At 37.8% G+C, this 13613-nt stretch overlaps 1 protein-coding gene across 1 annotated transcript in view; it reads right to left on the reverse strand.

Annotated features, from left to right (window-relative positions):
* LOC126326497 (CCAAT/enhancer-binding protein zeta-like) overlaps positions 1-13613 on the reverse strand; it is a 177542-nt gene that overhangs the window by 78882 nt on the left and 85047 nt on the right. The window contains exons 11-12 of the mRNA XM_049995645.1: positions 2601-2847; positions 2240-2465 (exon numbers count right to left, since the gene is read on the reverse strand). Coding sequence (XP_049851602.1) covers positions 2240-2465; positions 2601-2847 — 473 coding nt within the window. The remainder of the gene's footprint in view (positions 1-2239; positions 2466-2600; positions 2848-13613) is intronic.

The raw sequence follows: 13613 nt of genomic DNA on the forward strand, positions 1-13613 counted from the left end.
TGTGTGTGTGTGTGTGTTTTCCTGCCACTGCTGGGTGAGTAGATTTTTTTATGTACCCAATTACATTATATTGTCAAAAGTAGGGAAGCTGAGTCAGATGGCTGGAATTTGATGTTAGAAAGAAACTAATGGAAATACATTACCTTAGTACTAGTGTGGTGAGGGTATAATGATGGTAAACCATTTGTTTGTGAATCTTTTCAGTAGCAGTTCAGTGAGCCTGAGTAAACATTGGGAAAGCTTTTTATGCAGTTCAACTCTGCCAGTCAATAAACACCACACATGCTTACAGGATACAAACTACACTTATGACTAGCTTGAGGACTTCTTACCAAAACATAATTCTCCCTGGCGAGGCCATCAGGAATAAAAACATCAAATGTGATAACATTATTACAAGTTGCAGTATATATAAATAGAACAATAAGTAACACCACCAGCTATCACAGATGTGTTTATGGATGACAGTATTACATCTTACACTCCAAGCAGCCACTGACAAGATTCTGGAATCCTTCAGTGTGTATCGTTGTACCCCTAGGAACTTTTCCTCCTTGTGCACACCATGGGAGGAAAGGAAAGCCAAGTGGCTTGCAGAAACTTACACCGCTCACTTCCTGGTTTGCATTTGGACAGAGGTGGGATCCTTTTTTCCTCTAAGTCAATGTTCTTTGTGAAGAACAGTGAAAATGTATTTGGGGAAAAACTTCATTTAGTCAATTGTGAAGTGGTTCCATCTTAATTAAAATCCTATAGGGTACCATTTCTTACGAGGGCTTAACTCTGTAAATGGACGAAGAACAATGTGAACATTTAGAGAAGAGTGGGATCCATTTCATACACTGGAGTTGGGACTGGAGTAGCTGTTTGGAATATGAGTGATCAGGAGACAAAAGCCCATTTGAACCTGAGCAATTTTTTTTATTTTTTATGCACAAGGCACATGTGCCTACTGCATTGAGAGCAAGGATCAAAGATGCACACACAATGGTGCAAAGCCATGCAGACATTGAATATGTACTCTTAGATGGTTGGGTCTCTCTATCCCACAAATTGACACAGTAGTGATCACATGTTTCTGTTGAAAAATGTAGTTTCTTTTTTACAAAATGAAATCTGATTTGGCTTTAGCAGCTGAGTAGTTCAATTACAAAGTGGATCTGATAAACACTTAGTGTGCATTTTACTGTTTTATTGGTTGATTCCATGAACTAAAAAAAAAAAAAAAAAAAGGTGCCTCTGTTCCTCAAAAATAACCACAGCCAAAAGCAAACCTGAACAAATAGCCTTTGTTCATACTTCTGATAAAAAGCAAATCTGGGACCGGTGAATTACCAAGCTGCCTGGTTCTATGTGTGTTTCTTTCCTCGTGGAGCAGTACAGATCTGGGAGAGAAACTTAACAGAATTACACCAAAGAATAAGGTTAGTTGCCAGCATTGCAGAGCTACAAGGCCGCCATGTGATGCCTAACCAGTCTTTTTCTAGAAATTGGAAGTAAACAAATGGTTCACTGACCGTGAACATAAAGCATCAATCAAGCATTCCCCCCCCCCCCCCCCCCTTTTTTTTTCCAGAGTATGCCTCATAAGAAATGTAACATGCTCCCCCTCAATGCAGTTTTCAGATTTTTTAAGAAAACCTGGCAATTTTTTGGTCTGATGATTATATCAATACTGAAGCTACCTCACTCTATATCATCAAACTGGGGTAATTGTCTGTGGCAGCAGATACTTGAAATGGCAGAACCAATCTTGTCATTACTGGTTGGCTGATTGGGGGGAAGCGACCAAACAGCAAGGTCATCAGTCCTATCGGATTAAGGAAGGCATTCGACCATGCCCCTTCAAAGTAATCATCACAGCATTTACCTGGAGCAATTTAGGGAAATGAAGGAAAACTTAAATCAGGATGGCTGGACATGGGTTTGAACCATCGTCCTCCCGAATGTGAATCTAGTGTGCTAACCAGTCATTACTGGCGTCTCAGTACTTCATATTACTATTCATTATCAACTTACCAACAACATGGAGTGTTATTTCAAAATCATTCACCAACAGAGGCGTGAAGTTTTTAAGAAGCACAAACTACAATATGCAGAAATTTTGTGTAGTGAAGATGATGGGAAAGAAGTAAGAAAGGAAAAAAGTATAATGATGGAACAACAATGTAAGATGTAGAAAAAATGGTTGGAGGATAAAATAAGTCACTTTCAACTTATTGATTCTCAAAATACTCACCTATACAGAAAGAGTTCATCAACAGGTATTTTCGATTCATCTGTGTTGAGATAGCTGTCACTAGTAACAGCAAGTGACTTTACTCCAGTAGGAGTATACAGGACTTTGTGTACCACTGCATCAGAGTTCTCAGAGCTCTTCTTTGGGTTTTTGAAAACAAATCTGTCCAAAAACCTTGACAAAGTGAAGTCTTGAAGTGGATCTCCAGAATAAATTATTTTTTCTCCTGGCACAAAGAAAATTTAAGTAAGTGCAAGTAGAGAAATTCATCATGAAATATGAACTGAACACTTCAGTGTGTATGTATGAGATAGAAAAACAAATACGGGCAGAAAAAATTAACAAAACATGTACAGCTCACCTTGGAGAATTTTCTGTGCAAACAGAGACACAGTAGGGTGATAATGGCTGTTTAGGTGTCGCAGTTCAGTACATACACTATATTCCCCACCAGCAAACAGAGGATTCCTTTGGAAAGCATCATATACACCTGTCTTTTTAAGACCCTTGTGCCTCTCATTTTGACAGTGAAACCATGTTCCCTTAACTTCTCCATTTTTTATTTTATTGTTTATTGCATTATTGGTAGAAGCTTCACATGCCTTATCCTGTGGAAGTGCGGTACAATAATTAACAATGATATACCACACAAATTCAAAAAATCAATAACAAAGAATAGCACAGGAAGCTAGTGGAGCTACTAATCTCCACCATATTCATAAAATTTGCTGTTTAAGTTGTCTTAATATATCCTCTTACAACATTCTGTGGATTATTCAAACATATAATAATCACTTAAAATACTTGTCCCAAATCTAGAAAACTTCTGTCTCAGACCCATTTTTAGAATAGCCCTCAATATATCAGATCCCAATGTTGTCCATTCCCTGAAGAAGAAGTACTACTTTTTCCTTTATCTGAATCAGGTGTTACTGTGAGTTATACAACAAACATGATAAAAACTGTTATACTAGTAATGTGTAAGTCCATATCACTTCACACCAGAGATTACAGGCACAACAAATATTTATGTAAACCATACTATTACTGGGCTACGCTACATGCAGGAACTGATCTGACATGTAACTGATGCCCCACTTCATCCCACAGATGTTCAGAGACATACATGGCAAACCTACAAATCAGGTGCTCCATCCTATGTAATTGATCTTCAAATCATGATACAATGGTCTTTGCTTTCAGGACAGGACCATTATTGTGTTGACACATAAAAGTTCAATTGCAAACTGTTAAGATGTGGGAAGCTTGCTAATGTTTAATATGTTATCGTGAACCTCTGCACTCACACTGATCTTAACTAAGGTGTATGCCTGCTAGTAACTAAACTTCTGCCACAAGTCACTAGATAATCAAAATGTGAAGAGTGATTACATAGACTTTCTGAGAATAATAAGTTATGATACTGTTCTTTGATATGCAGCCAGATACTGCAGTCATCTTGACACAATATTTCAATGGACCAATTGACTGTAATTTTCAGGTGAAAATGCTGATGTACAATCTCACCAGAGCCAAACTTCCAACAGAATTGGCAACTCCTTTATACACTGTGATCGGCTCATTGCGTATACACAAGCAGTTGCACTGCTGCTCTCAAGCGTACGTGAACTGGTAGCGAACTGGTGGAAGAAACAGGCAAAACGATAAATCACTAGCAGACATTAGTTAAAAGAATCTGATAGTCAAAATAAAGACTATTGTTGTTTAATATCAGATAAAATTGGATTTCACATCTTACTTAAAGTGAAACCCTTTCCCTATTATTAATATTATCAGATAACTGAATTTCAATAGATTCCTTTACAGCACAATGTCAACAGCAGGAAGCAAGAGCAATCATTCACATCTCATTATATTAAATCTCATGTCCTTCATTAAACCAGTGTTCTGCCGATGAGGATTTCTGTGACTGAAACAAGCAAGTGTGATCATGGGGTTCTACACACTGGTCCTGAATAATACAAGTATTTTTGGAAAATATAAGCCATATCATAGTAACATGGTTTCTTGTATACTCCGGGTTTCATCAGTCCCAATTCATCCCTTACTGGTCCAAGAAGGACTCTTAATCTTAGCTTCTTACTATTCTTGAAATTTTCAAGGATATGCTCCTAGTCAAAGGTAAAAAAGCAACAGATTTACAAGCATCCTCTAATGGTTTACCTGGTGGTGCTAAATAAACAGCATGACATACTTGTTGGACAGTATAACCATTCTGTTCAAAAACAACTTTAAGAAGATCCAGTTCCTGTATCAAATTTTCTGTGTTGGAAATGGCATAAGCTCCCTTCACCAAAGTCTACAAGAAGCCTATGAATTGCAGTGGTGGGTGATAACTGGTAACATAAAGATAACTTTTTGGAGATACGATGATGGCACTTTTAAAGTTTGGGCTCATGGAATTGATGTGTTGAATTGTACTACTTTTGATAATTGGCTCATGGAATTGATGTGATGAATTGTTTTATAAATCATTCTAATTAATCTTCATCCTAGTATCAAATTCATGATGGAAGTTGAAAGAGAAAGCAAACTTCCTTTTCTTGAGTTTTGGTTCACTGAAATGACAATGGGATTTTGGTCACTGGTATATTGTGAACCTACACATATTGATCATTATCTTCTTGCAAACAGTTGTCACCCACCACACCAATGAAAGTGGGTCTTGATGTCTTTCATGAAAAGAGTTTATGCAATTTCTGATGCAGAAAATTAGATACAAGAACTGGATCATCTGAAAGTCGTTTTTAAGCACATTGGTTATACTGACCAAAAAAATACGTTGGGCTTTTCAGTTTGGACTGGCGGATGAACCATTAGAGGAGTATTGTAAATCTGCTGCTTTTTTGCTTTTTGACGGGGGTATATCTTCAAAAATTTCATGAATATTAAAAAGATATGACATTACAAGTACGTTTGTGCCACAAGATACGATTAGAGCCCTTCTGGGATAAGTTAAGGATGATGCGGAACTGAGGAAACCCAGAGTTTACAAAATTCCATGTCACTGTGGGATGACTTATACTAGCCGAGCTATACGTACCATTCAGGACTGGTGAGTAGATCATCATCATCACACTTGTTTGTTCCAGCCAGAGAACTCCACAGTGGCAGAACACTGGCTTAGTGAGGTACTTTAGATATTGTATAATGAGATGCAAATTTATTTTATTTATTTATTTTTGATCACTCCTGCTTCCCACTACTGGGATTGTGTTCTAAAGGAGTCTATTGAAATTTGATTATCTGATTATTAATAGGGATGAGGGTTTCCCTTGAAGTAAGATACGAAATCGGATTTTGTCTGATATTTAACAACAGTCTTTATTTCGACCGGAAAATTCTTTTGCTAGGGCTATATTGTTTTGCCTCTCTCTTCCACCAGTGCGCTACAATACACTTTCACTTAAGAACAGCAGTGGTGCTTGCACATGCATAGTGGGTGCACCGGGGTGTATAAAGGAGTCACCAACGCTGTCGGAGACTCAGTTCCAGTGAGATCGTGCAACAGCATACTTACCTGAAGATGGTAGCTGCTAGTCCAGTGAAATACTGTGTCAAGATCACTACGTTATTTGGCTTTGTAACTGAGAAGAACATCATCAAGAAGTGGAGTGTTTTTTCTGTACAGTGTAATAAGAAACACGCAGATTCCAAGAATAAGTTACAGGAGTAGAACATACTGGAAAACTTTGTGGTAGATTTTGAGACAACAAATGCCAAAATACTGAAAACATATCCACAAATTATGAGAAGAAATTACTAGTTTCCACAAAACTTAAAAATGGCTTCATTTTTTCAACCAGAAACAACTTTGTCACACTTTTCTTTAATAATATTAACAATAATAATAATATTTGCTTTTACAGCCTCATTGGACCACTTTAGACAATCATTTCCTGGTCCCCTTCTTCAGTAAGTGCATGTTTCGTTCTTTCTTAACTACCTAGTATATTTTCATTTGTTCTGATCTTTCCTGTCTTTCTTCATCTGTAAATACCCTTTTCATTGTGAGTCATTTGTCTACTTTCGGTTTAAATCTTATTTTTTTGTCTTGCAGTTTCTTGAGATTTTCTGTCTTGTTTTGCAGATCATCCAACATTACATCTAGTTTTCCCATATCCTCTTTAATTTCCTTGATCTATCCTACTTGTTGCTCCAGATTCCACAGTTTCTGCATAATTTTTCTTGCTAATGTGGTTTGTGTCCTCCTCATTGTGTGACGAACGAAAGACATCTTCTTTTTACATATAGTATCTGAGATTGACTCCAGTTCCCTGTACACTACTTCATTCAACACTATCCGCCACTGTCCTTCCTTCTGGTATTTTTTTTATTTATGCACGCACCAGCTATTCTTCTCTCTACTTTTAGTATTTTGTCGACCCTGTTTCTCTGAGAGACTACAAAAAAGAGAATCACTTGCATTTGTTACATCTGGCTGAACCACCATCTTGTAGTGTTTTAATTCTGTTTGAATTGAAAGACATTTCTTATTGTATGTAGACCAAGTTAATTTTTGAGCTTTTATCACTTTATTGGTTATTTCTTGCCAAGCATGTTTTACATCCAAGTTGTGTGTTATAATCTCTCAAAGATGTTTAAATTGCTTCACTATTTTAATTTTTCTGTTGTCTACTGTTACGTGGTCTATTACCAGCTGGTCTGTTACCTTTATCTTGGTCTTTTCGAAAGATGTCTGGAGTCCTACTTTTTGTGCTATATTTTGCAGGCTCATTATTTGATTTCTAACTTCGTGTATATTATTAGCTAGTAATGCCAAGTCATCTGCAAATTCCAAACAATTTAGGTTTATATCATCTTTCTTGGTTCCAATTGTTATGTTTTTAGGATTCTCTTTGTACCATTCTCTCATCAAGTATTCAAGAGCACAGTTGAAGAACAGTGGTGACAGACCATCTCCTTGTCTTAACCCTGTTTTAATTGTACATGACTCAGATAGTTCTCCTCTGAATTTTACTTTGGACTTGGTGTTCATAAGGGTTAATTTCATCATTTTTATTAATTTGAGATGAAGTCTAAAAATTTCTTAATACATCCAGCATAGAAGATCTGTGGATGCAATCATAAGCTTTCTTGAAATCTACAAAGGTCATGACTAGTTGCTTCTGTCTCCTTTTGTAGGTATCTATCATTAATTTTAATGTGATTATCTGTTCTGGGCAGCTTCTCCAGGGTCTAAATCCTCCTTGATATTCTCCTAGCTCCTTTTCAAGATGATCTTTACAGCGATTGTAGAGAATTCTTGACAATATTTTATATGTGCAATCCCTCTGTAGCTGTCCCAATTGGATTGTTCTCCTTTTTTGTGTAATGCATGTATAATATCTGTAGTCCAATGTTCTGATAGCTCTTCTCCGATCCAGATTTTAACTATGCATTGATGTAATGATATCTTCACCGGTTCTTCTGCGTATTTTCAGAGTTCTGTAAATGTATGAACTTCTCCACTTGTTTTGTAGTTCTTGAGCTTGCTCAAAGCTTCGTAGACTTCCTGAATTGTTGGTGGGTTTATATTTTCTGGTGGAGATTCTGTGTTTATTTCAAGAAGCTCAGGAGTATCCTTGCAATTTATTAGTTCGTTAAATGTTTCTGCTAAAATTTCTTAATCCCTTTTATCACTATGGGCCATCTTATTGTTTTCATCTTTTACCGTTACTGTTTGGGGATCATATCTTTGGAGTTGTCTGCTAATCTCGTGAGTTTGTGTTCTTACTATTTGTTTCTATCATAGAAAATATATCTTTTGATATAGACATTTAACCCTTCTTAATGTTTTTTGAGTCATCTTTCTTTGTTTTGTAAGTTCCAAGTAAAATTCTTCTGTTTTTTGACTCTGATACCTTAACCAGGTGTGGAGTCTATCTTCCACTGTTTTATCACATTCGTTATTCCGCCACTGGAGGTTTTTTCCTAGGATTTATTGGGGCTACTTGTTCAGCTATTTGTTTTAATTGGGAAATTGTTTCATCCAGATCATCTGGTTTTTTTTTTTTTTGTTTTTTTTTTTTAATATTCCTAGTTTGTTCTTCGCATTCCTTTTTATTTATCAATTTATGAGGGTCATAGGTTCTCTGTTTTTGGGGGTAGGATTTTTTTCTTTCTCAGTGAGGTGAATTTAATTTTTATTTTTATCAAGCAATGATCTGCTCCAGTGTCAGTTCCTCTTAGGACTTTCACATCGTAGATTTCCTTGTGGTTCTTATCCATGCAGACAAGATCCAACTGCCATTCTCCTTTTGTCCAGTCTGGGTGTTTCCAGGCACAAAGTATGTTGATTTTGAGATCAAGATCATGCCATGGTTTCTACAGAACTCCACCAATCTCATGCCATTCTGGTTTCTTCTTCGTTGTGATGGCCAGTTCCCTATTACATCGCTGTATCTCAGAACTGAAGTCTCCAATTAAAATTTTGATGTGATTTTTGTTGATGTTTGTTGCTATCTGATCCAAAAGCTCCAAAAATCCATCCACATCTTCTCTGTGGTATTTTTCTTTATTTTTGTCATTAGTTGGGGCATGGGCATTTATTATTGTGTATGTTCTATTTGCCACTTTTATTGTTATGTTGAGAGCCTCGGAGATTGTGCTTTCAATGCTATTATGGAATCTATCATTTTGAGGTTGACCATGAATCCTGTTTCAAATTGTGGACATTTCTTCATTGCTCTTTTCGGTGGTATCCCCTTGTAAATTTTATATCCTTGTGATTCCACTGGTTCTTGATCAGTGTTTCTCATTTCTTGAAGTCCGGTTATCAGAATCCCTTGACGATCCATTTTGTCTGTCAAAATTTTAAGTTTACCTGGTTGGATGAGAGAATTTATATTGTGTGTTGCTATGTTACTTATCTGTCCTGTCTTGCGTCTAAGTTTCAGTCTGCTGTCAGTATATTGAGCAATCAATAAAGGCTACGAAAGAAACGTTCGGAGTAGGTATTAAAATCCATGGAGAAGAAATAAAAACTTTGAGGTTTGGTGATGACATTGTAATTCTGCCAGAGACAGCAAGGGACTAGGAAGAGCAGTTGAACAGAATGGACAGTGTCTTGAAAGTAGGGTATAAGATGAACATCAACAAAAGCAAAACGAGGATAATGGAATGTAGTCGAATTAAGTTGGGTGATGCTGAGGGAATTAGATTAGGAAATGAGACACTTAAAGTAGTAAAGGAGTTTTGCTATTTGGGAAGCAAAATATCTGATAATGGTCGAAGTAGAGAGGATATAAAATGTAGACTATCAATGGCAAGGAAAGCATTTCTGAAGAAGAGAAATTTGTTAACATCAAGTATAGATTTAAATGTCAGGAAGCCGTTTCTTAAAGTATTTGTATGGAGTGTAGCGAGGAATGGGAGTGAAACGTGGATGATAAATAGTTTAGACAAGAAGAGAATAGAAGCTTTCGAAATGTGGTGCTACAGAAGAATGCTGAAGATTAGATGGGTAGATCACATAACTAATGAGGAGGTATTGAATAGAATTGAGGAGAAGAGGAGCTTGTGGCACAACTTTACTAGAAGAAGGGATCGGTTGGTAGGACATGTTCTGAGACATTGAGGGATCACCAATTTAGTATTGGGGGGCAGTGTGGAGGGTAATAATCGTAGAGGGAGACCAAGAGATGAATACACTAAGCAGATTCAGAAGGATGTAGGCTGCAGTAGGTACTGGAGATGAAGAAGCTTGCAGAGGATACAGTAGCATGGAGAGCTGCATCAACCCAGTCTCAGGACTGAAGACCACAACAACAACATGATAGCATACACCGACAGACACTCCTAAATATAATGAAGGAATTTAAAATACCATCAAAATTAATCAGATTAGTTAAAATGTGTAAAGATGAAACTTTATGTCACATAAAGACACCGGTTGGAGAAACAGAATATTTTAAGGTGTATACTGGACTGAGCCAAGGGGACACCATTTCACCTATTTTATTTAACCTTGTCCTAGAGAAGATTGATAGAGAATTTTCTAAAACCAGTCCACAAGGGATCCAGCTACAGGATGTGAACATTACAAGACTTGCCTATGCAGATGATGTAGCACTAATAAGTAGGGCCAAAAGAGAATTAATCAGAATTATGCAAAATTACTACAAAATTGCTGAGAAAACATGATCACATGTTAATGAAGAAAAGACAGAATACATGCCCATAAGTAAGAAAACCAGAAAATATTCACCTCTGACTGTAGATGGATTCAATTTTAAGACTGTTGACCACTTCAAGTACCTAGGAAGTCTTTTTAGTAATAACAACAGAACAGCTATAGAAATAGATGCCCATTTATAAACAGCAAACAAGATACTTTTTAGTTTCATCAAAATTCTAAGAAAAAGATTACTTAGCAGTAACTTCAAAATCCGCTTATATCAATTGACCATTATACCTGTGATGCTATATGGATGTGAAACATTAATATTTAGAAAGAAAGATGAAGAAAAACTGTTAATATTAGAAAGGAAAGTACTAAGGAAAATTTTTGGACCTGTATACGACGAAAATAACATGGAATGGAGAATAAGAAGAAATGAAGAATTAAGAGGGCTGTACAAACACCTTAACATTGTCGAAGTGCTCAAGAGGAGAAGGTTGAATTGGGCAGGCCATATAGCAAGAATTACAGAGAACACACTACCTAGAATGGCATTCAGCAGAACAATAGACGGAACAAGAGGAAGAGGGAGACCCAGAATCAGATGGCGGAATAACATTCAGGAGGACACAACTAGGATTAACAGCAACAGCAACTGGACAAACAGCACATTGGACATGCAGAAGTGGAAGAGGCTCATAGAGCAGGCGTATGGTCGATAAGGCCCTCGCCACATGTAAAGTAAAAGTAAGTAAAGTAATATTAATACTGAAGATTGGATAAGCCCAATATCTTCCTACATCAATCAGGTATATTACACACCTCAAGAGTGCTGTGCCAACAATATGAAGAAAATGTAATGAACTTCAAGAAACAAGATAAGTCAAAATAATTACTTTCAATTTCCACATTGGAAATGAGCTGCAGTAATATTCATTTATAAAAAGTAGATTAGTAAAAGGGCCTCTCATTAAATATCACTGCCCCCTCCCCCCTCCCTCCCCTTTTCCTGTGTTCTCACAAATCTTTGGCTAGCTTAAAACAGAATATTGAACCACTGTTCTGAGAATAACATTTTAACGCCACCACAGCTTTGCTTCTGTAAAGGCTTTTCTACCAAGAAAGCAATATATGCTCTGACAAATTTAGTTCTATTGGAACCAGACAAGAAAAAATTGTCTTATAGGATTTTCTATGACCTTTTCAAGGCCTTCAATCGCATACTTCAGAAAATTAGTCTAAGGAATCACAAACAGTTAAGGTACTTAGCAGTGCATAAATAAGACTGAAAACAATGCCAAGCTTTAAGATACTGTCTCTCCTCAGAATTAGCTAATAAGGAAACACACACACACACACACACACACACACACACACACACACACTGTCAGCTCCCCTTAAACTTTGTCTCGCCTTGTCTTTATAACATGTAGGTCTCTCTCAACATGTGGTCTGAATTACACATCCTTCCTTTCTAATCTTGCCAGATACATCCCTCTTTCCTTCCTGAGAAAGTCGTGAAAGCCAACATAGCTTTTTCTACTTTTACATAACATGTCTGTTGGCAGTACTTAGACTTTCACCTCCTCAAGGTAAGGAAGGGCCTGTCACTCTGTCTCCTTGTACTGTAATAATTTCCACAACTGACTTTTTCTTCTGCTATAATAAGGAAATGATAACAACAAAAAGTAAAGTGAAGTGCTGGTCTTGAACGGAAAAATGCACATAAGAAGCAAAGTCTGTAAGCACAGTTTCACAATACAGTAAATGATTATTTTACATAAACAATCTATCTATTGAGGATTTGTGCATGGTGCATAGAAAAATATGATAGAAAACTATTAACACTAGTTTTTGAGCTCTTGCTGTTTTTCTACTAACAGTAAACACATTTAGACACACAAGCACACTAACACCTGAATATATATATGCTCGCGGTAGTAGTAAAACTGTATACTGAATATCATTTATCAACAGTAATTGACTGGGTACATGGAGGTGAGAAAGGGCGCACAAGGCAATGAGCGGATAGCAGGAAAGTATGAGGCAGGTCTTTGCCAGATGACTCAGCAGCTGCACAAGATGAAAAGAGTTCAGAAGGCACAGCATTTTAGGAACAGAGAGAGGAAGGGGATGGGAGGGTGAAGAGAGAGACCAAATGGGGGGGAGGGGGGAGAGAGAGAGGGGGGGGAGAGAGAGAGAGGGAGGGGGAGGGGGAGAGGGAGAGGGAGAGGGAGAGGGAGAGGGAGAGGGAGGGAGGGAGGGAGGGAGGAGAGAGAGAGAGAGAGAGAGAGAGAGAGAGAGAGAGAGAGAGTGGTCGGAGAGGGCAGTACACAAATTGGATGGAGGCAGAGTGGTATGGGCAAAAGAGAGACGGTGAAAGGTAAGGTGAGGCATTGGAAAACATGTTGGAGATTCAGGACAGGGCATTGCAACAGTGCAGGATATGCTGGAGAGGCAATTCCCATCTGGATAGTTCAGATAAACTTGTGCTGGAAGGGAATGATGACCACTGGGTTGCGATATGGAGAGAGTTCAGTTATTCTGTGTTTGCTGAGAAAACGCCAGCATTTCCTAAAAAATACTGGTGGAGTGGCGGCAAGATCCTCATGGCAGGTACAGGTTTCAAACTCAGTAGAAATACGGGAGATTGTTATTGTACATTCTAGTGAGAGTAACTTTATCTTGCTTACCGGTAGCATTGGGATGAGAGGCAAAAGTTATGTCTGCAACAGCACTGTGAATTTAAGTCTGCAAAAGCACTGGAGTCACTCTTTGCCTTTAAATATGTCTGCTTGTGTCTGTGTATGTATGGATGGATATGTATGTGTATGTGTGTGTGTGTGTGTGTGTGTGTGTGTGTGTGTGTGTGTGTGTGTGTGGGCGCGCGCGCGCGAGATTATATCTATCCTTTTTTCCCCCTAAGGTAAGTCTTTCCGCTCCCGGGATTGGAATGACTCCTTACCCTCTCCCTTAAAACCCTCATCCTTTCATCTTTCCTTTTCCTTCCCTCTTTCCTGACGAAGCAGCCGCCGGTTGCGAAAGCTCGAAATTCTGTGTGTGTGTTTGTGTGTTTTATTCATTGTGCCTTTTGTTTTTGATATATTTTTCCCATGTGGAAGTTTCTTTCTTTCTAGAGAGAGAGAGAGAGAGAGAGAGAGAGAGAGAGAGAGAGAGAGAGAGAGAGAGAGAGAGAGAGAGTCTAGGTCAAAAAAGCCAGATCAGAATTTA

Source organism: Schistocerca gregaria, chromosome 2 (assembly GCF_023897955.1).
Source record: "Schistocerca gregaria isolate iqSchGreg1 chromosome 2, iqSchGreg1.2, whole genome shotgun sequence".
Taxonomy (NCBI): Eukaryota; Metazoa; Arthropoda; class Insecta; order Orthoptera; family Acrididae; genus Schistocerca; species Schistocerca gregaria.